The 26,235-nt window shown below is 44.9% G+C and overlaps 3 protein-coding genes across 5 annotated transcripts; 1 reads left to right on the top strand and 2 right to left on the bottom strand.

Annotated features, from left to right (window-relative positions):
• Window positions 1-5: 5 nt before the first annotated feature.
• On the bottom strand, window positions 6-14,085 carry ppat (phosphoribosyl pyrophosphate amidotransferase). The gene is made up of 12 exons (XM_086115150.1): window positions 13,940-14,085; window positions 13,478-13,677; window positions 4,367-4,433; window positions 4,063-4,269; window positions 3,871-3,983; window positions 3,647-3,792; window positions 2,694-2,766; window positions 2,454-2,605; window positions 1,904-2,031; window positions 1,602-1,823; window positions 613-733; window positions 6-539 (listed from the first exon to the last, which is right to left on the bottom strand). Exons 2-12 carry the CDS (start codon window positions 13,603-13,605, stop codon window positions 367-369), a joined length of 1,530 nt encoding a protein of 509 aa, XP_085971276.1. The 5' UTR covers window positions 13,606-13,677; window positions 13,940-14,085; the 3' UTR covers window positions 6-366.
• paics (phosphoribosylaminoimidazole carboxylase, phosphoribosylaminoimidazole succinocarboxamide synthetase) lies at window positions 4,965-18,330 on the top strand. Of its 3 annotated transcripts, XM_086115148.1 has the most exons (16): window positions 4,972-5,168; window positions 6,379-6,816; window positions 7,654-7,713; window positions 7,788-7,864; window positions 7,952-8,339; window positions 9,853-9,930; window positions 10,210-10,340; window positions 14,285-14,324; window positions 14,409-14,606; window positions 15,199-15,377; window positions 16,213-16,392; window positions 16,818-16,931; window positions 17,019-17,102; window positions 17,454-17,634; window positions 17,776-17,934; window positions 18,035-18,330. In XM_086115148.1, exons 1-16 carry the CDS (start codon window positions 5,114-5,116, stop codon window positions 18,199-18,201), a joined length of 2,529 nt encoding a protein of 842 aa, XP_085971274.1. In that variant the 5' UTR covers window positions 4,972-5,113; the 3' UTR covers window positions 18,202-18,330. The 3 variants fall into 3 exon arrangements, with proteins under 3 accessions (XP_085971275.1, XP_085971274.1, XP_085971273.1); XM_086115149.1 differs by having other exon boundaries at window positions 4,965-5,168; window positions 7,788-8,339; XM_086115147.1 differs by having other exon boundaries at window positions 6,379-6,789; window positions 7,788-8,339.
• A 1,529-nt stretch (window positions 18,331-19,859) lies between these two features.
• On the bottom strand, window positions 19,860-24,752 carry LOC147202826 (GTP-binding protein REM 2-like). Its single transcript, XM_086115151.1, has 6 exons — window positions 24,712-24,752; window positions 24,508-24,568; window positions 22,960-23,299; window positions 22,812-22,885; window positions 21,530-21,707; window positions 19,860-20,996 (listed from the first exon to the last, which is right to left on the bottom strand). The coding sequence occupies exons 2-6, from the start codon at window positions 24,559-24,561 to the stop codon at window positions 20,701-20,703; spliced, it is 942 nt and encodes a 313-aa protein (XP_085971277.1). The 5' UTR covers window positions 24,562-24,568; window positions 24,712-24,752; the 3' UTR covers window positions 19,860-20,700.
• Between the last annotated feature and the right edge of the window lie 1,483 nt (window positions 24,753-26,235).

Raw genomic sequence — 26,235 nt, 5'->3', positions numbered from 1 at the left:
AAGGCTACTTTTGCAGCTTCCTGGTGAATTCAGTCAATGTTTATTTTCCAGCGAAAGAAAACTGCATGTTAATATCGCATATTCAGGACCACCGCGACACTGTACACAGTCGCTCGCTATTAGTACAAAACTCAAGTGTTGTTATTAAAAAAACAACAACAAAATCTTTGGTCGGTGGTTTGTGCGTATTAATATATATATATTTTAATGTAACAAATACGGTCATATAAAATTGGCCGAACTGAAGTGTTCTAATTGTATATTTACATAACTCAACAGATTCATCAACTACGAGAGTTCAGTCGAGGCACTCCGCTGCTGTAACATGTAAAGTTTTGACTGTTAGATGTAACATGGCTCGTCAGGTCACCACTCCAATTCCACTGGGTACTTTCCAGTCAGACATGCGGTGCAGTGGCCGACGCTGCCGCCTGACTTGTAAGTGGAGTCAATCATTTTGTCGCCCTGCATGGAGGCGATCCCTTTTTGGACCGCCGTCACCAGTCCTTCTACAGTCAGGTACTGCACGCTGTCGGCACCTTGAACGCAACACATTCAACGCGCAATATAGTCATCGGATGTCAAACGCTAAGTGGGCTGATCGGTGCTTACCGATGTATCCGGCGATGTCCTGGAACTCGGGCTTGTTGGCGATGAGTTCCTCTTTCGTGGGAATGTTGATGCCCATGTAACACGGGAACTTGATGGGAGGAGAAGCCACTCTGATGTGGACCTGTCACAGAGGAGTGCGGCTCAATGCACCGGAATCGCAGCTAAAATTTAACGGACTAATAGAGGCGAAGGGGCTGTCCATTGGCGACAATTTACATCAGCCCCCCCCCCTCCATTGCCTAAAATCATCCAATGGAATGAGGCCTGCTGTAGTCTCCTGTAAGTCTGTTTATCTATGACAAGTACAGCATCGAATGGAAACACGTGACCAGTCGTCGCTCTGTTGATGGCACAACAGCGCTCTTTGCTGGTGTTGTGGCCAATTCTGGAATTACCAAAGACACTGTACGAAGGGGCGTTTTGAGTGGACTTTCTATTTAGCGAATCCGGGGTACATTAAAACGAGGTTCCAGTGCAGATATGTGGGTATTGCTGTTGTCTGTATACATGTGTTGCGACACCTATTGTGTCCCAATTTCCATTGCTTACACTGCAATTGTTGAAGCAATGCATTAGTCCGTCTATGGTGTTTTATTTTGTGCGGTGTTAAATTGACGGACATTCTCCCAAATGCAAAGCTGTGTGGTTGATTTAAATACACAATGTGTAATTATTTGTTTTATGTTTAGTTTGACAGTATACGTTAACTGGGAGCGGTAATAAACGACATTAAGTCGCTTAAAAAAAAAATCTCACCATGTGCCAAACTGCTGCTTGTTTAAAAGTGAGTTGAGTTTGCTGCCACTGCACAGCACTCATGTCTTTAATTTTTGCTTGCAGGTTAGAGCAAAAAACAAACAAAAAAAATCTGCAGAAGTATCTTGCATATCGAAAAGTCATAAGGTGGGTCACTCATAAGTCAGGGTTAACACCCTCGATAGAATTTTATGGTCATCGGGTAGTAATGAGGAACGAAGAGTCGAACAAACCTCTGTGGCGCCCGCCTCCTTCAGTAGTTTAATAATGGGCGAGATGGTGTTGCCCCTGACGATGGAGTCGTCAATCAACACGACCCGCTTGCCCGCAAAGTTGTCCGTCAGGGCGCCAAACTTTTTGGCAACGCCCAGCTGCCTCAGGCGGGTGTTGGGCTGGATGAAGGTTCTCCCCACGTAGCGGTTCTTGCACAAAACTTCGATGTAGGGGAGGCCAGACTAAGGGGGGGAAAAGTTTAGTTTAGAATTGAGGAGAGGAGAACATGGCGGTTTGGTTGGAGATTTGGTTTTTGGCAGACCTGCTGGGCGTAACCCAGCGCGGCGGGCGTAGCCGACTCCGGTACGGTGCTGACCACGTCTGCGTCCGTCGGCGCCTCGATGGCCAATTGTCGGCCGCAACGCTGTCTGACGGTATAGACCATCTGCCCTGTTGCATAAACAGTCTCTGATTACACGCCATCCCACGGACGGACATTTTGGGACATGCATGCTTTAATACTAGCTAACATTCATGTGGGGCGGGGTGACTCCTAACAGAGAGCGCCACTGACGTCAATCGCCGTCAACTTTTTTCTGTGGCCATGGGCAGAGAAAAGTTTGGTTGGTTTTGTTGACAGTCATAAAAACACAATAGACCTTGGAAGATCATTCCGAATGCTTTCAATTGGCTGCCACACAGGAGGTTCTCATTTTTTAAAAATGGCAGCCACTGGAGGAATTCATCTATCTCTGCCCAGGAGCCCACCGATGCTTTTTGTTAGCCTGCCCGATGTTCAATGCGTTTCCATTGGCCAGAAGTGGCCGCAGTCACGCAAAAAGGTACAAAAGCAGCACAGTGTACGCACTAACCTTCAAAAATCGAGTCAGGTCTGGCAAAGTAAACATATTCAAATATGCAGAAGGCGGGGAGGTCCCCCTCGCGACGTGGCACCACACTCAAAGACTTCACACCGTGTCGGGATATCTGGACAATCTCTCCCGGGAGGACCTCCCTGTAATACCTGAGGGTCAAGAGAGAGACGGGTGGTCGTGGTCAGTCAGAAGAGGGAATACGTTCAACATTTCAAGCGGTGTCGATGAAAGACGTACTTGGCGCCGATGGACTGGAAGCTGCAGGACTCCGAGGACACGACCCAGCCCTCGGTGTCCGACTCCCCACCACCTGAGAGCCAATCAAGAGCATGATGAGAAGACAACGAATGGAGAACTAGGAAAGTCCATGGGGGAGATCTCGCTCATCCGGGTCATGGCATCAACTGAAAAGTTCTCAACTAAATTGAACCCGTCCTTTCATCTTTAACTTTTTCAGGGACAGCGGTCACTCCAGTGGACAGCTTATCATGTGATCAGGTTACAGGTTATTATTGTTGTTACATGAAAGGGTTAATGCAGGCAATATTATACTAACAGTAACAACTGAATATCCTCATATCCCTATCCGTAGAGCAGCATAACACTCTCGTCCAGGGGTGTCAAATTCATTTTTGTCGCGGGCCACATAATAATTAGTGTTTTCCTTGGAGGGCCGTTATGACTGAAACTATACAAAGAAGTCAAGAATAACATTTTGTTCAAGTAATGTTTGAGTAACTGTAATGAGAGGTTTGGTAACAATAAAATGCTTACAATATGTCACTGATTTGCTACATATGAAAATTTGAAATTTTGGCGCAGATTTGAGCAAACATGATGGAAGTTGTCATCTTTGATTTGCTTTCGAGGGCCTCTTAAAATGATGTGACGGGCCACATCTGGCCCCCGGGCCTTGAGTTTGACACCTGAGCTCGAACCTAATTGCCAGGAAATTGCAGTCAGTATTTTTTTTCTTCTTTTTGATTGTCTTCTTTTTAACAAAGTGCAACATCAATATGTTGTCTTCTTTGAAAAGTGAAACGTTCATCATTTGTCCCTTTAAGAAGATTCAACATCAATAAATTGTCTTCTTTTTTTTAAGAAACAAATGTGACAATTTGCATTATTTTTTTAATTATTTTTTTTAACAACATTTGCTCTCGCTTGAACTTGACGGCGGCGGCGGCTACCTGATTTGTGCAGTTTGGAGACGGGAACGACGCGCCCAACGCAGAGGGGTCTGTTCCCGTAAGGGTCCCGCACGGCGTAAATGACGTCTTTGAACATCACCAACAGCGAGTACGACGTCGGCGTCTCCGTCATCAGATTCTTAATCCTACAAAGCGATTGGAAGACTTTAATTTCATCGCTGGGAGGGAGTGGGGGGGGGGGGGGGGGATTTCAGGACACAAACCTAGCGACCCAGTTGGGCGCGTCCAGCTCCTCCGTGGGCGGCGTAAAGGCCAGCAGCTGGGTGATGAGCTCGCTGTCCGAGCTGGTGGAGAGGCCTACGCCGTGACGCATCACCTGCGCGCGCGCACAAACAACTCAGTGCAGTGCAAGCCCCGCCCCCTCGCCATTCAAATTCCGAAGCGTCCTCTCCAACCTTTTTCCGCAGGGCGTGCGCGTTGACCAGCTCCCCGTTGTGCGCCACCGCTATCTGGCCGTGCAGCGTGTCCACCACAAAGGGCTGGCAGTTCTGCAGCTCTGACATGCCGGTGGTGGAATAGCGCGTGTGACAGATGCCCAGGTTGCCGTAGCGCAGCTTGAGGAGCGCCTCGGCGGAGAAAGCGGTGCTGACCAAGCCCATGCCCTGAAAATGAAATTGCCCGCAAGCCGTCATAGGAGAGCGATTGAATCGCTGGACGGGGACTTGGATGTTAAAATCTGTTGAGAGGATTTGTGTTCACCTTGAGGGTTGTGTATGTTGGTGGACTGGCGCCATCACTTGTAACAACCCCTGCACTTTCCTGACCCCTGAGGAGGCACAATCACACGGGTCAATGAAAACGGAAAATAAAACTGTGACGGTACTTGCATCGAGTAACTTGACACCGAGACTAAAAACGCTATCACCGTCTACGTTTCACTTGTAACTGTAATCAAGGCCCTTCTTCTCTTTGCAAGATTCAACATGCATCCAAGTGCGTCATATCTGCAAGGCCTGCAGGCAAACCCGACAGGTTTCGTGGAGCGGGAAGGAAAATCTCAAAAGGGGTCAGGGCGGGAGGAGCTGTTGCCTTGTTGCGGTCGCAGTCTATTTACCAAGCTGCTTCTCAGATTACACTCGGCCCCTCCCGCTCGGTACGTAGCTTAAGCCAGTGGTGAGGCTGCTTTCCTGTGAGGGGGGCGTTGCTTTCGGGTTTAAGCGCCTGGTTGCCTAGGGAACTGAGCAGCAGAGCCAGACGGATTGAGGGTGGGGGGTGGGGAAAGCGTTTCCACGTCAGCTCGAAACAGGCACTAGAAAGGGGGGGGGGGGTGGGGAGCTGGCTCTGGTGTGGGGGAGGGACGAGGCGGTGGCGGCTCAGCACGAGGCTCAGAGCAGAGTCACATTTGAGCTGGTATCGGGTGAAAGTCTGAGGAGGCTCAGCGTCGAACGTGGCTGGAAGAAGCGCCCGGGCCTTGAAAGCGACAGGAGGCCTCAGCCAGACGCGACAATGGAGGAGGTGGGGGCACATCAGAGAGGCGGCTACACCTCCTCAGCACCCGAAGGTAAAACTTCAGAGCGGGAGGGGTGGGCAATTCGTTTTCCAAATGGGACAAAGTGGAATGCTCGTTGAGGGCCACACCAACATGCTAAGCTCAGTTATTGCTCTCCAAAAATGATGTCAAGTATATATAAAGCATGACACTGTATTTGTTTTAATAAACTGCTGTCTGTTGTTACAATTAGGGGGAAAAAACTGTACATCATTACATATATTAAAGTCCCTGTAAGTGAAAATTGTAAATTTGATTTGATAAAAAATTAAAAATCAGCAAGTGTGAAAAATGAGGCTTTAAAATTCAAGCCATTGTTTACACTCTCAAAGTCAGTGGGCGTGTCCACTCAGTGCGCTGAAGCCACACCCCGCTCAACTGTCAACTGTCAATCAAATCCCACGACGCCTACGGATAATTTGCACGCCTACAAAGTCGCATGTCGCAAATACCATGTCGCCAATCACTGGAATATATCACATCGAGTCGCAACGGGGCTTCCGAGCGCACGACGCTAGCCAGCAGCTGGCCCGCAAGCTAATCAGCACCACCCTCGGTCGGCGTATACGCGAACGGGCTCGTCCGCGGAGTCACATCCTTGCTTGCTGTTGCGTCAGTTTCCGAGTCCACTAATGCCAAACGACACCGTGTGTCGTGGGGCACCATTTTAGCCACGCCCCATAAAATAAATAGGAAAAACCACTCCACAAATATCTGAACTTGGATGGTGGACGGCTGACACCACTGAATATTTTTAGGTCGTGATCATTATCGCGATTCGAAAAAAAATTGACATTTTTTTAAAAATCTGCGACTAAAATACATTACGGGACACATCAAGCCGTCTGATTTAAAATTTGCTGTTGATGGAAATCAGAGAATAGTAATTACAGTTGAGAGGGTGAACTCCTTAGATTTGTATACAATTTACAAAAATACAAAAGTCAAACAATGGTTCTAAAATGATGACTCGATTAGTACAATATTGTCGATGAGTTTGATGAACCGACTGGCTGTTGATGAATAGATTACTTTTGACACCTTTATATGGTGAAAAACAGGTTAGATGTGCAATGCAAAAATTTAAAAAAAAAAACAACAAAAATAATTTTCGTTTTGGAGTGTACCCAACTCAGCCTTCCTACATTGTGCATTTTTTTTAAATGATATTTAGCTCCTTATCTATGGCAGAGGTCATGCCCTTCCATATGTTGAAAAACAGGCGTCCAGGTTCAAGGGGGCCTACTTGGGGTGGAGGAAGGCCGCCACTGGACGGACGACGAGGTCCGAGCGCTGCTGTGCGTCTGGGCCGACCGGCGCGTCCGCGAGAGCCTCAAGAGCACGCTACACAACAAGTACATCTTCCAAGAGATCTCCAGCCAGATGCAGCGCACCTTCGGCGTGGTGCGCAACTGGAAACAGTGCCGCACCAAATACAAGAACCTCAAGTACGACTACAAGATGGCCAAGAGCACCCACGCGGCCCGCGCCGGCCGCAGCGGCAGCCCGGGCAAGTACATGAAGTTTTTCCACGAGGTGGAGGCCATTCTGCTGGACGGCGGCCCGGAGGAGGGCTCTCTGGGGATGAAGAGCAGGTTGTACGATGGGGAGAAAACGCCAGCGGCTTGCGAAAGTGAGGTCATCGTCAAGACTGACGATTGTACGTGCGCCTTGTTCTTTACGTCTGACGTGACTTGAGCGAGCAAACGAGACAGTGACATTTTTTTTAATGTTACAGTTGAAAACAATAAAACTAATAGCGCACCACCACAAACAAATTAATAAAAATAGGCACAAATTAGATAAATTCCGGACTATTTTTCTCGATTCCTAAAGTTAAATACTAATTAAGTGTTGTATAACAGTAAAATATTCTGTCTGTAATTCATATCATTTTATAAGTGTTAAGGGACACCCCAAAAAAAGTTATTTTACTCAATGTTTTTTTTAATTAATTGGAAAGTGATCAGCATTTTATTCTGCCAAATATCAGAAATGACATTGGACTTAAAAAAAAAAAAGTCAACATTTTCACCCACCAAGGCAGCACTTCATCACAAAGCCAAAGATTTACGCTTGTCAATTAGTAATGCGCATTAATCATATTTTCATTTGGAGATGCAGCACTTCATCACCCTCGGCACCAAAGTTTGAACTTTGTTTAGTTCAACATGTGGAGGCGAAACTCCCATCATCAAGCCACTCGATTCCATTTGTCAATTAGCGTCGCAGATCTGTGCATGCGGCGCACGCAGCAGGCACACAAAACAGAAACCCCCTAAAACAACCGAGCTACCAAGTCACGGCGGGGAAACTCGGCTTGTATGCTGTAATCTCGCCACATTTTGACCTCACAATTCATGAAAACTCCAAAACAGAAGTGGCTTGTCCCGTATATCTCGAATCGTGCGTGCGGGAATTCGTTAAGCCTTGTAATGATTCAATGTAACTTGAAAAATGAGCACGTACGATTAAATGTCGTTTCCTGTGCCGTCAGATGACAACAGCGACCATTACGACGTGGACAGCGACATGGATTCCAAATGGAGAGGACGAGGTAAAAACGCCCGACGATCGACGCCGATCTTGGCTCCCTTTCGTTCATTCCCTTCCGGGTGTCGATTCAAACAGCGGCCGAGCCGTCGGCCGCCGACCAGCTCCACGTGGTCACCGTGTCGGACACGGGTCGCAACTGGAGCGACCAGGAGGTGCGAGCGCTCATTCGGGTGTGGTCCGACGAGCGGGTGCGGCGGCAGTTGGAGAGCTCCACCAGAAAGCGGGACGTCTTTACGCAGATCTCCAACCGGCTGATGCAGCAGGGCATCGAGCGCGACTGGAAGCAGTGCCACACCAAGTACAAGAACCTCAAGTACCTCTACCGCTCGCTCCAGAAGGGCAGGACGGACGAGGCCGACCCCAAGCGCCTCATGAGGTACTACGGCGAGGTGGACGCCATTATGAATCGCAGGGCCAGGGGCTCGTGGGTGAACCGCCGCGGCGACTCGCGCCCGAGTGCCGCGCCGGAGGCCGACGCTCACGCAATGAGCGAGGCGGAGGAAGGGAGATGTTGCGCCGAGTCGGCGTCACCGGTGCACCTCGCAAAGATGCCACCGGAAGAACAAGGGATGAAAACAGGAAGTGGTCATCACTTGGAGCAGTGGCACCCACCGGACGTTACTCCAGGTACACCTTTACTTCATGTTTGTTTGTTTTTGAACTTGAATTCATTTAATTAGTCAATATATCTTGGGATATCTCGAATAAAGGCAGTTCAAAAAAAAGAAAAATCACATTTATTTTCACTGTTGGGGGCAGCACTTGGTCGTCGTGCCGCCTGCGTTTGCTGCACGCGCCACATGGTCAAAAACAAATCTGCTTTGTTTTTGGTTTTGACATGATAGCGTTTCTGTATCGACCAGCGCAAAAATGGCGCATGTGAGGCGATCTTAGCTTAGCGTATTTTCCACACCGAAAGGCGCACTTGATTATGAGGCACACCTTCAACGACACATGAGTTTTTTTTTTATTTTACACATGAAAACATAACATTAAACTAATAGCACCCCTCCAAAATAAATACATAAAAATAGGCACAAATTAGGTCGATTCCGGACGATTTTTCTCCATTCCTAAAATTAAATACTAATGAAGAAAATATTGTAAAACTGTCAAATATTCCGTCTGTAATTCATATCGCTATAAGTGTTAAGAGACCCCCCCAAAAAACCCCACGTTATTTTACTCATAATGTGTTTTGTTAAATTAATTGGACGGTTATCAGAATTTTATTTTGCCAAATATCAGAAATAATATTGGACGAAAAAAAAAAAAGTCAAATATTCATTGTATTTTCACCCACCGAGGCAGCACTTCATCACGAAGCCAAAGATTTACACTTGTCAATTTTGGTGTGGAAAATATGGTAAACTAAGCTAAGCTAAGATCGGCTAACGTGCGCCATTTTCAAGTGAGCGCTGGTCTATACAGAAACGCTTTGGTGTCAAGCCAAAAACAAAGCTTGGCCGATTTTGTGATTTTTTTTTTCATACATTGGGCGCACCGTTTTATAAGACGCAATCTACAATGCATCCACTAGATGGAGCTACGCTCAAGGAAACACCAACAGAGCGATCAGATGTCAGTAAAACTTATTTCATAAAGCAGCGACACAGTTCACTTAAGCAAAAGTTATAATATTGACTCGTAAACGTTGAACTCTCTTGCCGCTGCTCTATTTCCGTCTGCGTAACCTGATCGCCTAAAGTTCGAACTCGGCGTTGTCAGCATGTCTCGAGCGAGGAGCCATTTCGGGGTGGAAATATTACCGTAATGACCACAACACAAGGCGCATCAGATTTTAAGGCACGCAGTGAGCTTTGAAGAAAATGGAAGGCTTTTAGGCGTGCCTTTTAGTGCGGAAAATACGGTAATAGATGACGTCAATTGTGACATCACAATGTGGCAAAATTCACAAGCGCGTGCTTTATGGAAAAAAGGGAACTTATTCAAGATCGATGGCACCCAATTTTTGTGTTCAAACCAAAAAAGTGATTTTACATGTACCCTCTGTAACGTGAGTAACATTTTCTGTACTGTATTTGCTGACATTTTAAACTCTACCTGGAGGCAAGTTAGTTGAGCATTTTGGCTTGCAAAAAAACTGCCTTCTCAATCTTTTATTTTGTGTTTTTTGCAGGATGCTGTGAGAGCAGCCTAGCGCACGGTGAGACTTGGTCGACCGGCCGGGGGAGGAAGAGGAAGGCGGACGACGAAGGTTCGAAAATGTGTCCGATGATTGCATAATGACTTCGCATGACAGCCACAAGCCTTTGTAATTCCCGACCGGTCGACTCCCTCCCTCCCGAGTCCCATGATTGGCCTCTTAATGAAATTAGTGCGGATAGTGCGACGTTTGTCACCGCGAACAAAAGGCCAGACTCATGACACAACCACTGAAAGAAACCTTTTGCATTCATTAAAAAAAAAGAAAAAAAAAAGGGAGGGTTGAGGGTTTCATTCTTTTGTCTCTTTTTTTTTTCTGCCCCCACCACAGGCGCTCTACCGACACCAGAGAAAAAAATTGCGGACGGTGTGAACGTTAAAGAAGAGCAGACTCACGTTCCGATCATAGAAGTCCTTTCGGTCTGCTCGATGGCCGACCAAGATGCACCCCCAGAGACGCGGGTAACTCTTATTAATAACCCTTTCACGCACCCTGTCACCTGATAACATGACTAAAGCTGTCCACGGTAGTAACTGAAAGGGTTAATCGTATTGAGAATGCCACGTTCACTTCATCCGCGGAAGGTCACAGTACACGGTCACTGCTCTGGGAAGTACGGATCAAACTAAAATGATTACAACCATGTGTGAAATTGGTATCACGTGACCGTGGCGGAGTTACCGGGTAGGTGACATTTAACTGAGTGAGTGTAGGGAACGCATTTCCCAACGGGAGCCATTTTGTAAAACCGTTTCTCAGAGGACTTATTGGTTTTTTTTTTTTTAAATGCATGGTGCCGCGTACTGCATATGGCCTACGGGGTTGTCAGTTCCTCCACCTACTCCCAATTATAGGGGAAACATTCCATTCATGCTAGTACGGCTGGCACAAAGCCCATGAGCAGAACACTTTTTTTTTTTTTTTTTTACGAAGTTATACTACTTATGCAACGTACACATTTGCAAATCCTGTAGTCTACATCGAAACATGTTTGTTAAGAAAAAGCCGCTGTATGTTTTAAAGTAGAATACACGCACCCCATGTTCCAGATTTAAAACGGATGTGATGGCCGCCGACATGACACATTTGCTCGGGAAACAGTCGCCGTAGTAGTTCATTAAATCGGGAAGAACCGAGGCCGTTATTGGGTATTGCACGAAGTTCGGATACGGGCTACTGTTCATAAAAACACAAATTCACAGCACCCTCTATATGCTTTGTGAGCCACAAAGCCGAGGGTGTTAATATGTTTTCACGGCATAGGATATGTCAACATATGTTGGTCACGTGCTACGCTTTGAAATATTGACTTAAGCAACATGTGGCGGGGGGGGGGGGGGGGATGTCAGAGTAGTTTTAGTGCAAAATATTAGAAGAAAGACTTGTTTTAATTGGTTACACTTAACATTTTTGTCATTTTCATCGGCATTTGTGTGGAGTTGGGTGTAATCAAGCTTAAGTCAACTCGGTCGAAGGGGAATGGCAATTAATATTAAAGCGTTCAGTCTTTCGAGAGACATTTCAAAAACAACTTGCTAACTGAACCCAGATGCAAAGTGAGCTCACTGAACGATGTGCTCGTTGAACGCTAACATTGGCCAAAAATGACAAGCTTGTCATTGTCCACCTTCTCAGCAAATTTACGTATTTGTTGTTAGCGTTTACATTGTCCACATGTAGTTTACACGTAGATACATACAGCGGTACCTTGACTCACCAACGTCTCTTCATACGAAATTTTCAAGTTCCGAAACACCTCGACAGGAAAATATTGCCTCTTGTCACGAAAGAAATTTCAAGATACAAAAGATAAAAATACAGTATGCTACTCGCATCTCCGACTTTCATGAACGCAACATACTTCTAGCTGCTGTCTCTTTGGCTACGACCAGCGTCTCTACTTAGAACATTTTCTAGTTAAGAAATGTCTACCAGAACCAATTAATTTCGTAAGTACAAGTACCACTGTACATGATATTATTGTCTATTTTATTTTTTAAAGGCCATCCAGTTTTTAGCTAAAATTTACAATTGACACAACCAATGTCGTTGGCCTGCATGATGCTAGTTACTTTCTACAAGCAGTGGGGTCGTAGAAAGTATTTCTTCTCATCCTTCACTTACTTTTGATCTGCCAAACATCACTAAAGCAGTGACAAATTGTCCTTTCATAGTGCCCCCGCTGAAAAAACAAAAAAAACATCATTCGGCTATGGTAGCAGATATCGTGAAGCGCGATTGTTTGTCCCACTTTATCTAACATGTCATGGTCACCTTAAGACAGATGGCCTTTTGTTTTGTTCCCAACGTGAAGCTGAAGTGAGTCTGCTGCTGCTCAGTGCAGGAGCGAATCTGTTCGAGTGGGATACGGCTGGTGATCAGCATCAAAAATAAATACAAAGATAACAAACAATAATAATCTTAATAAGGATACGAAAAATCCTTCACTTTTGTTCTTAGCCACTCTAAGCCACTATTGGCCACTCTTAGGTCATGAGGTAAAACAACCAAAAGATGGCAGGATGCGCCATTTTAGATTTGAGAGCAACCCTGTCTGTGACTGCATGAAAACATTACATATATGTACAGATTTTGCAGAGTTGTTTTGTTAAATTGAAGTGTTTGTTTGCCGTAAATGGGATAAAGTACAACCAAGATCTTGGATATGTGACGCGGTCACCGTGTAAGTGGCCGCTGAACAATATGGACGTACAAACTGGTGAGTTGATGTCACTCATGGCTAAATACATAATTTGGTTATCAAAAGACATTCCGAAATGTTTTCGTTACTTAATAAAATAACACCACTATTCAGGCAAAAGCAAACAATATCACCATCAGAGTCACTGTTCCACTCCATATTGACTGTCATGTATACATATTCCTGAGTTATATTTTTTCATCCATTTGATGTTCACGCTCTCTTTAAAAATAAGATCAGCAGTTACTCAGTACTTGAGTACCTATTGGGAGGAATACTTTTTACTTGCGTAAATCATATTCTAAATGAAAGGTACCAGATGTGTCCAAGTAACAAAGTAAATATACTGGAGGTAGAAATTTGGGGTCTCTCCTTAACTGAAGTGTTGATTTTCCCAGCCTAGCTTTTAGTTTTACTCCTTCGATTTTTACCCAAATATCTGCGGGTGCTATCTATTCCTTACATTAAAAAAAGTGTTTTGAATCTCTTTTGAGATTTTGTTCTTTCCATTTAAAAAATACCTATCCGGATTAGTAGCGCCGGGATACCCCGTCAATACTTTGGGCAGCATACTCTTTCCTTGACATTTCTGGCTACTCAAACAACCTTTGACTTTAATAGCCAGAATGTAAAGAATGTCAAACCAGTTTGCACATCATTGTCACACGACGACTGGCGTTGGTCATTGAACGCATCTCGGCACAAACTTTTGCCACTTCCACGCTCCCTAATAGGAGCTCGTTGTTCATTTTGAACGCCACCGTTAGAAACCGGTGAATAAATAACACCGAAATTGCTCTTTTATTTTGGGATGGGTGGGTGATTTTCTAACCCTAAATACCGCATGTGCCTCGGGTGACTTGAAAAGCGTCGCCGAGATGCTTCCGTTTACGTTACCTGTGCTGCAACGCCACAAGTCCCAGGGTGAGCACCTGAGCCACCTCAAGCTGGGTCGGCCACTCTCCGGCCGCCACACAGCCGAATACCCCGCACTCTTCCCCGATACCGGACTCCTCGAACTCCATCTCGCCGCTGCCTGCTCACTCGTCCGGTGCCGCCGCTGCTGGTAGTGTTGTTCAAGTGGCCGAAAGGGTGATCTGCGCATGCGCAAAACTCTGAGCTCTTGCTCCCAGAACACGTGCAAAAACAGGAACGTTTCTTACAAGACACGGTCGATTTAAAAACACATTAAAATTGCAGAAAATCAGTTAGAGGTGAGAGCACGTCACGTCGAGGCCAACCGTTGTCTTAAAAGAATCACAAGTTAGCAGTTTTGTAACACCGGCGCCATGACTTAAACTTCAAAAGACGTAATCAAGCATCTCGACGGGCTGTGAGATAAATTTGACAACAAATCACCTCTATCGAGCGAATCAATAGTGTGGAGCCGGCAGGTTTGCGGAATTGTCTCGCTGTGTCACTAACAAGAAGAACATTGTGAAAGTTTCATAATGTAATCCAAAAAAATTGGCCTCTTCTTGACATGCGTTAGAGTAGGGGCGTCTTCCCACCCACGTGACAAATGTCAGCTCTTGTGATTGGTCCAATTGAGTGAGTGGAGAGCTGTGATTGGCTGTCAAGCACGTAAGAAACGCTCTATTTCCGTCTTCTGCCTTGCACTGCGTTCACGCCTCCGGATCTCATCCTCACTTGACAACTTTTTTGCGTGGCTCACACTTTGTATTTGTTTTATTTGTCGTGTAGCTTCGCGGCGCGTCGAAAAGAAACATGACCTCAATACAAGGTACAGTACAATATTTTGGATTTTGCAACAATTGAAAAAAAAGTCGCACCTTTTAAGATGGCCTCTCTCTTGTGGTCTTTTTAGAACTCAGCATCGGCCAGAAGCTGAACGAGGGCAAGACCAAGCAGATCTTCGAGATCGTGGATGAGCCCGGATTGGTTCTGGTGCAGTCCAAAGACCAGATTACTGCCGGGAATGCAGTGAGGAAGGACCAGATGGAGGGCAAAGCGGCCATCGCCAATAAAACCACGAGCTGCGTGTTTGAACTGTTGCAGCAATCCGGTGAAAAAAAAAAACACAAAAACGACATTCATACACACTGTCTGCTAGATTGGCAAATGCAGGGGGAAAAAGCCTCTCAATTAGTAGTTCCAGCCAGTGCTCAAACGCCAGTGCAGTAAATAGAGAGATTTAATGGCAATAACTATTCTAAACTCAACTTTATTTCATTTAATGTAATCATCAACAACAAACAAAGAAAACGTACTTTTTATCTCTATAAATTTAAAGGTATATAAAAAGGATGATGCATGTTTTTTCAGTGATAATGTAACTAACTTGATACCATGTAAATGATTATGATGAGCTCTGTTAACTTTTTGCTGTGTTGAAAGTCCACACTCGCGTTGTCATGTGCCGTTGCATTAGCCCAATTCTTGGGTCACTCGTCACGCCGCTTAAATTAATTGTCTAACTGTAACCCATCTCCAACTCATGAGACCATCAAATCTTGCACATGAGCACCTTGTGACTTGTAATGAGGCAGAACGTCAAACGATGTTATCCCCCCACTTGGCTCTCATTTTAGCATTTGACACTCCTTTTAATTATTTTTTTTTTGTAACCGCCCCCAAATTTGTACAATGTCTTGCAGGCATCAAGACTGCCTTCGTGAGGCAGCACTCGGACACGGCGTTTGTGGCGGCGCACTGTGAGATGATTCCCATCGAATGGGTGTGTCGCAGGGTTGCCACCGGCTCTTTCCTGAAGAGGAACCCCGGTGTGAAAGAGGGCTACCGCTTCTCCCCACTGAAGATGGAGATGTTCTTCAAAGTGAGTCCGCGCTCAATTCAAAACACTTCCAGGTGCGCTTTTGTTCAAGTTCCACAAGGAGCAAGAAGTGAAGTGCACATACAACACACAGTTGGGTCACATGCAAATAAGCAGTTGTTCACCCTAATTCTACTGCTTGGCCAGTGCTAAGTAGAGATTTTGTTACCATGACGACTAGGAGCAGTTAGGGTGTGGCGACTTGTTAACCTCCAAGCTTGCACAAAGTGCAAAGCACAGGTGAGCAAGGATCGTATTTTCACTGGTGGAAGCGGTGTATATATCATTATTTTGCAGTGGGAAGAGTTGGAGAAGAATGTTTTAAAATGAATAAGTAAAATATTTAAATGCAGAGCATTGATCTGCAAATTAAAAACAATTATCCAGAAAATCAAAGGTTTTCTTAATTAATCACAGAATAAATAAAAACATTTAAATGTAGCATGAATACACCCCAAAGCAGTGATTGTGTTTTCATTCATGTCGGCAGCACTTCGTCAAGCTACTAAATTGCGATTGTTAATTAGATTTTTTTTTTCATGTGTCAGCAAACACAAATATTTACAATTTTCACCAAGTTGTATGCGGTTACTTCACTTTGACCCTTGTCATTTGAATTTTATTTTCACATCAACATATCTGCCCCGCCCCCTTTATGTAATACAAATCTTACATTTTGGCATGTTTTGTATTCTGCAAATATGACTGGGACAGTTGAATCAAACTTATTCCATGAGTGACCCGCCTCCAGCCTCGCTCGGGTCAAATCCTGAATTCACAGCTCTCATTCTGGGCCCCAACGTGTATGGAATGAAGCAATACTGCTTGGCTTCTCCAGGACGACGCCAACAATGACCCGCAGTGGTCGGAGGAGCAGCTGCTGGAGGCCAAGTTCTGCCCCGCCGGCCTCAGCATCGGCCGCTGTGAGGTGGACATAATGAACCGCAGCACTGTGGCCATCTTCGAGATCCTCGAAAAGGCCTGGGCCACGCAGAACTGCACGCTGGTTGATATGAAGGTGGGTGGCTCTGTCTGTCTGTGGGCATATGTGCATGATTTTTGAATGCCTGTGATGTGGGAGGTTTTTTTTGGGGGGGGGGGGCGGTGTTGTGTTTAATTTTTGACAATTGAGTTTTGGTGGATTGGTGTGCATGTGAGATTTTTGGCTGTGTAATCTATTGTGGGTGAGGGGGCTTTTTTTTTGTTTTTCACTCGACGAAACCTAAAACAAACCATTTTTCTTGTTCTAAAAACAGCTTTTAAAAAATAATTGACATTTTAAAAGTCAAAAAAAAAACTAAAATTAAAAAAAAAGAAATCCCCAGAAATATAAACCGGTGTAAGTGAGCAATTTGTTTTTGTGTGTGTGTATGTGACTTGCTGCCCCCTGCTGGCGAAGTACGCTTGTAATGATTCTGAAATGTCCTTTGCTTGGGCTTCCAGATCGAGTTTGGCGTGAACGTGAAGACTCGGGAGGTTGTTCTGGCCGATGTGATCGACAACGACTCATGGAGACTGTGGCCCGCCGGAGACAGAAGCCAGCAGAAAGATAAGCAGGTTTGTCTTGTTTTATTTTATTTTTTTAATTTATTTGAACAAACTCATTGACTTGAATCCCCCCCCCCCCCCCCGCCCCCACCCCAGGTTTACAGAGACCTGAAAGAGGTGACCCCTGAGGCCATGCAAATGGTGAAGAGAAACTTTGAGTGGGTCTCCGAAAGGGTCAAGGTGCGCCAAATCCTTTTTAGTCTTCTTATCAGAAGAAGCATTTGAACTTTGTATCCTTTTAATCCATTTTGGTAGGTGGCATTCCAAATGAATCATGTTGGAGTGAACTCCAAACTGCTTACGCGTAAACAAATACATTTATCAGTGCAGGTCAGCCGTGCAAGCTGCCTCTTGGGTAGCTGAAATTTGCACGTTTTCAGCGTTTATAGCATGATTGCTTTGGCATGCACATAACTGCCATGAAATGAATTTTTTTGCCTTGAAAAATATCTACTTCTGAATATAGTCGTAGGCTTAGTTTTGAGGGCCAAATGAATGCCGCTAACTGTACTTTATGCCGCACCTGGCTAGCTGTTGCTGGAGTCCCAAGCCAATGGCAGGGCGGTGGTCCTGATGGGCTCCACTTCAGACATGGCCCACTGTGAGAAGATCAAGAAGGCCTGCAGCTCTTACGGGATTCCTTGCGTGCTGCGTGTCACCTCTGCGCACAAAGGCCCGGACGAGACTCTGCGCATTAAAGCGGAATACGAAGGTTGGTCCCTCAGCATATTAATTGGAGGCAAACCGAATACACTCAGCTGATATTCGGTGTCTTGGAATTTTTATTTTTGAATTCGATTGATAGATAGGAGAAAATTCTGATGACAGATCTATTTTTGCTATTTCTTACCAGGAGATGGCGTTCCCACAGTGTTTGTGGCGGTGGCTGGCCGGAGCAACGGCCTCGGTCCCGTGATGTCGGGTAATACGGCTTACCCTGTCATCAACTGTCCGCCCATCACGCCTGACTGGGGCTCCCAGGATGTGTGGTCCTCCCTTCGTATGCCAAGCGGTGAGTCCCACTTTTGATTTTTATTCAGTTTTTTTTTTTTTTTTTTAATTACAATTGATGAGATCACCCATTCAAAGTCTTTCTTTCTCTTTCGCCGCAGGTCTGGGCTGTTCGACCATCCTCTCCCCGGATGCAAGCGCTCAGTTTGCGGCTCAGATCTTCGGTCTGACCAATCACCTGGTGTGGTGCAAGCTGAGGGCATCCATGCTCAACACCTGGGTGGCCCTCAAGGTGGCCGACAAGAAGCTGCAGGCCTGCACCATCTGAGCCAATGTCACAGAATCATCATCATCATCCTTTTGGTCTGATTGATCTCTTCTGATGAAGCAAATCTCGAACAAAATTAATCTTCCAACCATTCCATCCCAAATAAATTTATAGACTTTATTAACAAAATGTCTCTGATCTTTTACCATCGTGCAAACATCGCAGTTTTACCACAACATGTGATTAATATTGTTTTTGTGGAATATGAAGTAAAGGAGCAAAATCCAACTGTTTTTAGCTATCTCCGAGGGCAGCAATTTTGACTTGTCGAGTGAAAATGACATCGCGGTGCCTAAGGGCTCAGGTAACAACCAATCATGGCTCACCTCTTTTCTGGGTTTGGTCATGTGACGCACAGATTGGTGCTGTATTTGGGGGGGGGGAAAATTCTATTTTTCTGTACGTACGTTTTTCAACAGTGAGTTATTTGGTCTCATCCAATTGCAAGCCTTCATCTCCTCCACAACAGAGAGCAGTTTCCCAAGTTTTCAAGCACTTATCTTACACTTTCGGTCATTTGCAGTAGTTTACAGCCAAGGGAATGAGTTAGAATAACTTCATGCCACTTTTACTATCTATAAATATACTGTAGGTGTGTTTTTTTTTTTTTAAATTCCAATATATCACGGCTCTGCAATCCTTTGCTGACAACAAACAATAATGGGTTAAATGACCGGTGATGTTCCAAAAAATCCTGGTGCACGTGTGGGTGGAAGAGGTGGGAGGATAGCGGATGAGGCCAAGAAGAAGAAAAAGAAGAGGAGGAAAAGGCTGCCGGCTGAAATTGCAAATGCATAGCAGCAGTGGAGGAGGTAAGAGTGCCGTGATGTCATCACCGCAACGTGTGTTATGATGGGTCCGCGTCTCCTTGACGACCGTAACGTGGCAACAATGCCTCGGTGTACAACGAGGCACATTTTCTCCCTCATCCTCATTTTATTTCTTTGCTTACTATTCAGTGGTTCCCCTCTTGCCCGCCATCGCCATGGATACCACAATGAGAGTAAATGAATCACCAGCGTGGTATCCCTCCTTTCGAATGACTTGTATGCAGTCAACAACAGCATTGCTGCACTGCTTTACTGTGAGAGCGAATGAGGCAGACTTAAAAAAAGAAGAAAAGACAGCCTTTTAATCATATTTAAGTATTACTACGGAAGCTTATTTACAAAAAAAAATGATGTAATTGCTTTTTTTTTTGTACAAAATATGAGTGGATAAATAGAACGCACATGACTTTACGTTTCCATTTAGCACATAGATGTCAAACTTAAGGCCTTCCGTTTCATTTTAAGCTTTGCCCCAATTTTTCCTTCACTTGGATTCAAAATTAGCACATTTTTATGGATTATGATGGGGCCATTATTCGGGTTCTCCCACAACATATTATTTAAGGGTGTTTGGTAAGGGCTAGCGAGGCCTTCTTCTGCTAAACACTATCAGAATAACTGACCTGCATTTGCAACTAATATTTTGTTCCATGAAATAAATTGTTCCTTTCATAGCTATCACAACCTCTCCCAAATGGAGCTAAAGCAATAAGAAAGTCATCATTTAGCATTTTCATAGCCACATAATTCACACTGCTCAAACTGTTACTGTTGCCCTTGTCTGCAAGCCATTCTTTTCATGAAAAGATGTTACGCTTTCCCACAAAATAAAGATTTTAGCCCTTGCTGTTTTATTTTAAATGGTATTAAATTCATTCATGTATACACAAAGCATACGGATATTTTTTTGTATTTTATTCCATTACTGTACCAAATGTGAACCAAACCATAAACTTGAAACCATGGTAGCAACTCCTGATTTTTGACATCCCGATACACTCTTTGCCGTACATCTACAGTGAATAAAAAAAGTCTACACACCCCTCTTCAAATGTTAGGTTTATGTGATATTAAAAAAAAAAAGACCAAAAAAATTTTTTCAAAACTTTTTCCACTGTGGAATTTTATTTTGGGCCGATCAGAGGCATTTGAAATAGTGGCAATTGTGTGCTGGGGTGTGCCACCAATTTATCTCATAATTCATTTTGTTATTACCTCAGCTAATAGAAGTTTTCTTTAATCGAGTTGGACAAATAGGTCGCAATAATGGTGTCATTCTTTGTTTTACATCGCAACAACATTGCATTTGAGGAGGGGTGTGTAGACTTTTTATAGTCACCTCTGGAGGTTACGTTGCATTAATTTGTTTAATTCTGAACGCAGCCACATCCCCAGTTCCAAGAGGGTGTGCACACTTATGCAAACACGGTACCTCACTTGTTTATGTTTATTTCCCCTCTCTTAAAGGAATTCCGTTTTCCTTTTTCAGTGCAGTTGTACAGGTTATATGTCACTTGACTTTTCTTGGACTCATTCTCTACAGTATCTCCCAAAAATCTGGCATTTGGAAAAGGGTGTGTGGACTTATTATATTGACTGCACGTTACCTGCCCGCTGAGGCCAACCCCAACTCCAAAGTGTCCCGCGCAAATTTCTGCGTCATTCCTCATCACAGGGCCCCCAGGTCGTGGCAGGAGCGCGATTTCTGCCGCAGGAAGCGGCCGGAGTCCCCACGTTCGCGTTGGTACCGCGGAACCAGGCTGGACAGAAAGCGCTTGGCTCGTGAGGTGATGCTCTCCCGCTGGCCCCCGGCAATCATGTCCTCCGGGCTCGTGCCCGGGGGCCACGGGGGCTGACCCCGGGCTAGCCGCACGACGCACTCCAGTAGCTCTGGGGTGCGGTGGTCCAGAGAGGCCGAAATCTCCAGATAGAGGCAGTTGAAGAGGGCCGCGCTGGACATGGCCTCTGAGGGGTGCGGAGCCACACAAAGGGGAGTTTTTCAAGATACGAGCGAGGGAAAACAAATGACGTAAATTGCAATAAATGAAGAATGAAAACAGGATATCGTTATCGTTTTTACTCCTGTGCGTAGTGTAGAACTTGTGTCTTGAACCTGTGCCTTTAAGGGGCGTGGCTTAGACAGTGACAGTTCGTCTGTTTCTGAGAAACTGGGCATGACTAGTGGCCTGCAGCAGATGTGTAAAAGTGTTTTATTTTGTGTGTATTTGTGTTTGTATCCCCTATTCAGGATAACTGCCACCTTCCACAATAGAAATAAATAATAATAATGGCGGCAAAGCCCTACTTTTTTATTAGACAGTGCTATGGCCTGACCAAATAAAGCTCCTGCCGATCACTTCAACACATTTCCTTGGAACCACGATACCACAAGATGGCTTCAAAGCACTATTTTTACATTAGACAGGGCTTTGGCCTGACTATTAAAAAAAACAGCAAACCGCAAATACGCGAGGTACCGCTGTACTTGTTCGTCTGACCTTGAGAGGTGACTTCTCGGGATCGGACCAGGTCGCTTTTGTTGCCCACCAGGATGATGGGAGTCTGCGGCTGGGTCTCTCGCAGGAGGAGGCGAAGCTGCGCCGTGCGGTGGAAACTACGCCGATCGGTCACCGAGAACACCAACACGCACGCTTCGCAGCGCAACGCCGACAGGTCCTGACAACATACACGTAAATGCATTTCATCTGCTGGAGGTGAGGAATGAATCCCACAATCGAAACACGACACCCTATATGGTTCGTGCTGTTAGTGCCGCACTCCCACTGGAATTCGACACCTTCATACAGTCATTTCGCACATCTGTGGGCAGCCCGGAGAGACACACACACACACACACACATTTGAGTCATGCCTGAGGGAAAAGAGAACACGCAAAACAAATGGATAATGAGCACACCAGGTCATCACGACGCGGCCACTGTTTTAATCCGTGCAGGAGAAGCGCAACAAACGATGCGTGTGCATATCCACACACACAATTATGTCTTGTCCTCCCCCTGCTCGCATTCACAATTGTGGCCCTTGTTCGGGACTCTGATTTGCGGCTTTTGAGACATTTGACGATATTTTTCATCGGGATTCACTTGATCGATGGATCGATAACACCGGCCAACAACATATTTTAAACTGAGATGGCTTGAAATATTAGATCATTTAAAATAAATGTACAATTCATCAATGAATATTTTAAAAAAAATAATTGAAAATTAAAAATGCATTTTGTTTTTCAAATGTACTTTGAAAAAGGAATATTCAGATACTGTTTTTAAATATTAAAAGAATGCTTTTTTATGTCTTTTAAGTCTGGAAAAAAAACAAAATTCTCTAATATGAAAAAGGTTTATCTATGATTTTGTTTTAAATGGAGGGAATTTCATCTTTAAATTATAAGATACAAAAATAACTAAACAATTTTTAATTGCTGTATGTATTATTGTTGTTATTTTGAATAAAACCTAATGTCAATAAAGTCTTTTGAAAATATTTCCAAATGTTTCGATTATTTGAAAATCATTTCGGTTTTCAGTACCCCTTATTCTAATGAGGGTCACGGAATTATTCTCATTTCGATTTTTTCTCTCCCTACTGTAGAAAAATAAATGTAAAAATATATTTTTGTAATGAAAGAAAAATATTTGTTCAATATATATTATATATTGTATAATATATCAATTTAGCGTCTATGTTTACCCTAAATGCAATGACTCGGGACAAGCATGCACGATGAAGAAAAAAAAAGCGTGGGCGTGTTTGTCTCACGTGTCTCCAGTTGTCATAGATGAAGATGGTGCTCTCCTCGTCGTCCACGGTGACGACGCTCACGTGACCCTCTCCTGACGGCAACGAGAGCACAGATTAGTCCTGAGAAGCGCAACGAGCCACCCCCAAGTCAAGCAAAACAAACAACCGTCAGAATCCACCGACGCCGTCCTGTCTCCGTCCCCCGCTAGGGCGAAGGCCAGCGATGACTTCCCCACGCCGTTCTGTCCGAGGAGGGCTATTCTCAGGGGGCCCCCGTCGGGCCTTCCCTCCGCATCCGCCTCCTCCGCCGCCGCCGCCGATGGTGCCGCGTCATCCGGGGCCAGGCTGAAGCGGATGGGCGGCGAGGCGGAGGCTCCGCAGGCGGCTTCCGAGGACCAGTCGCAGTCGTCGTGCACGGCCTCTTCCCGCCTGAGCTGGTGCTTGATGGGCAGCGGGGTGCTGCCTCGGCGGATGGTCGGCGTGCTGGATAGGGTCATGGGGTCACACTGGAAGGCATGTTGAAAGCAGGGAACCGTTTTAGGTCACCGAAGGGGGCGTTCAAACCGTACACGCCTACTCGGTCAGGCTGTGCACGGTGAATTCTTCTTGCCAGCCGGTGAGTCGGTACAAGAAAAAGTTGGCAACCTATTAAGAAGGAAACCTATTTTTGAATCATTAAAAATAAAAAGGATTCGGAGTGGCGGTGAACTGAACAACAAACAGCCATTTGGCTGATACTGGACATTAATTCCAGAAAAAGAGCCACCCGTTTATTGCCACCTGTTCAAGTTGAAGATAATTGTAAACACGTGGTATATTCAAAATCATTATGCGAGCGAGTAAAAGCAATGGATAAGACAAAAACATTTGCACAGTGTAAACGTACTCGATCCCTCTGTGTATACAGTTAACAAATCACCAACAAACTTATCGTCTCACAATTCATGCCCGAAAGATATCTATTATTAAATGAACCAACAGCCGTCACTTCCTGTCGGCGCAAAAAGCAGGATTGAAGAGGATTTCACATTGAATAGTCCTCAGCAAAATTTTAAGCTTAACTTGAAAGACTCGTTTTTGCTCTTCTTTCACGTCTAGTGTCAAACATAATAGTGTGTCAACATCTAGTGGCCAACTGTGGAATTACACCCAAAATAAACGACATGTGGCCAAGCAAAACAGGGTTACAGTGGACCCCTGCAAACTTGTGGCTCGACACCCACATATTTGTTCAAAATTTTTTTTCAATCTATTTATTTATTTTATTTATCTGTGTGGTTTTTTATTTTCTTAATAATATATGCATGAATGTTACTGTTTTTATTTTTCCCAAGGCATTTCATTGGAAAATTAATTATATGCATATTTTCCCACAAGTTGGCCCCAGACCCCTATTCCCTATTTACCGTACATAAACATTTAGTCCAACGTCATACAGTGTTGGTTTCCACGTTAAATTATACATTACTAATTTGGTTGTGGTGTTGCTTGGGGAAGGTTGAACAGGTGAATTACATTTTCACTCATTTCATTATATATAGCTATACATAACGATATAAATATAATTATAGCTACAACTATAACTACAGTATAACAGATAGATAGATAAACATACACATACACACACACACACACACACACACACACACACACACACACACACACACACACACGAACAGCATCTGATTGACTTGTTTGTTGATCGTTCCTCTACCTTGAGGGGGTCCTCCTCGATCTTGAGTTCGTCTTGGGGCACATCTGTCGGCATCTGCAAGCTGAGACAGACGCTGGATGAAGAAACGGTGTGGGGCGGGTGGGAGAGGGGGGGAGACACAAGCAAGCCCCACCCCCGCACCCAACGCCCCATCACATATTGCCCCCCTCTCCCCCACCTACTGAGCACCTGAGCCCTGCTCACCTGTCACGCGTCTCTCTGCAACTACACTAAGACGATGGTAGAATTCTCTCTCTCTCTCTCTCTCTCTCTCTCTCTCTCTCTCTCTCTCTCTCTCTGAGTTGACCTTTCTGTGTCGGTGCGGGTACGTACCGCCAGAGGGCAGCAAAGTTCAACGTCTCCATGACGAACAGCCTTCTCCATTTTCAAAGGCCGGTCCAGCTCAAAAGCGACCTTTTTTTACACCGATGTCTCACTTTCTATGCAAATTTGTTGTGATATGAAAAATCTGTCAATCAATTTCTACATATAGTAGACACTATCTCAGGTTCGTACCGTCCGCCCTCCTCCCATGTATACCGTGAACAGGGACTGTCTGTGTAATGTTAGTGTGCTTGGAGCACATTGCAATGTTATATGCTTTGCTTCATACTATTTATCTTCTTTTAATCTGGCATTGCTGCTGAAACGTTGCAAATGACCCCACTATGGAGCTAATCAAGATTATTTTGTATTATTATAGTGTGTGTGTGCGTGTGTGTGTGTGTGTGTAGTGTAAATATATATACAGTATATATAAAAGCCTTGAAAATGAGTGAAAATAAGAAGCCCAAAAGTGTTCAATGAAATATCCGTGTTTATTTGACGAAACCGTAGCAGGCCAAAGTATTGATCTCACTCTACCGTCAACATGGGTATCGATATGATCAATATATGAATCGCTCTGCACTTTGTTAAAATCCGCGATGTGCACATGCTCCCTATAGTCAGAATGCAATGCGTGGTCGTGTGAGTCACACACGCGTGTGCATGCACGCACGCACACACACACACACACACACACACACACACACACACACACACACACACACACACACTCACACACACACACACACACACACTCACAAAGCCACAATAGAGTCCGGCAGTGGGCTGCCAGGACGCTATTATAGGCCTAATCCTGCGCCTATTCTGCGGGCCAGAGAGAGAGCCAGAGAGACACAGAGAGAAGGGAGGCGGCGTTGAAGATGAGGTCATCCCAAACAGCGCATAGCCGGGGTCACTGCAAACCCCCCCCCCCCCCCACCAGCCACCCCCCGGATGAAGGGATGGAGGGATGGATGGAAAGAATTGGCTGAGAGGTACGCGTGCACAAGCACTGAATGGAAAGCTACAAAATGACTCCGTGACGAGCCACAGCGGTGGTGAAAATGCAGGCGGCGCCCCAACGGATGCCGACCGTTTGCGTTCAAATGCGGATTTGGTATTGAATACAGAGTCGTGATTTGAGTTTTGGATGAAGAGGCGGAGTTAAGATTCATCGGGGTTGTGAGCCGAAGTGACTTGACTGTATTTAAGGAAAATAACAACAGTCAACTATTCATTTTTGAAGGCTCATGTTGTAAAATGAGTTTGAAATGATATCAGTGTTTGTGTTTTGTATTGTTAATGTCGTCGTTTATAGACGTTTTTAGGGCTGTGTTTTGGTGTCAAATAAAATGTCATGTAAAAAAAACTGAATGTTGCAATATTCTGACTTTATCGTCA

The sequence above is a fragment of the Hippocampus guttulatus genome, chromosome 7, assembly GCF_054856545.1.
Source record: "Hippocampus guttulatus isolate MCC_2025c chromosome 7, RoL_Hgut_1.0, whole genome shotgun sequence".
Taxonomy (NCBI): Eukaryota; Metazoa; Chordata; class Actinopteri; order Syngnathiformes; family Syngnathidae; genus Hippocampus; species Hippocampus guttulatus.
Note: the sequence above shows the minus strand (reverse complement) of the source record. Positions and strands in the feature narration are given on the sequence as shown.

Excerpts from the sequence above, each read along its gene's own strand:
- LOC147202826 (XM_086115151.1), bottom strand. The coding sequence starts at position 24,561 with ATGCCGACAGATGTGCCCCAAGACGAACTCAAGATCGAGGAGGACCCC. Across the intron at positions 21,708-22,811 it reads TCTATGACAACTGGAGACAC|GACCTGTCGGCGTTGCGCTG; the intron begins GTGAGACAAACA and ends GTATGTTGTCAG. Across the intron at positions 20,997-21,529 it reads CCGAGAAGTCACCTCTCAAG|AGGCCATGTCCAGCGCGGCC; the intron begins GTCAGACGAACA and ends CGCACCCCTCAG.
- ppat (XM_086115150.1), bottom strand. The coding sequence starts at position 13,605 with ATGGAGTTCGAGGAGTCCGGTATCGGGGAAGAGTGCGGGGTATTCGGC. Across the intron at positions 4,434-13,477 it reads CTTGTGGCGTTGCAGCACAG|GGGTCAGGAAAGTGCAGGGG; the intron begins GTAACGTAAACG and ends GTGCCTCCTCAG. Across the intron at positions 2,032-2,453 it reads ACCTGACTCGATTTTTGAAG|GGCAGATGGTCTATACCGTC; the intron begins GTTAGTGCGTAC and ends TTTATGCAACAG.
- paics (XM_086115149.1), top strand. The coding sequence starts at position 5,114 with ATGGAGGAGGTGGGGGCACATCAGAGAGGCGGCTACACCTCCTCAGCA. Across the intron at positions 17,635-17,775 it reads CATTAAAGCGGAATACGAAG|GAGATGGCGTTCCCACAGTG; the intron begins GTTGGTCCCTCA and ends ATTTCTTACCAG. Across the intron at positions 17,935-18,034 it reads CTCCCTTCGTATGCCAAGCG|GTCTGGGCTGTTCGACCATC; the intron begins GTGAGTCCCACT and ends CTTTCGCCGCAG.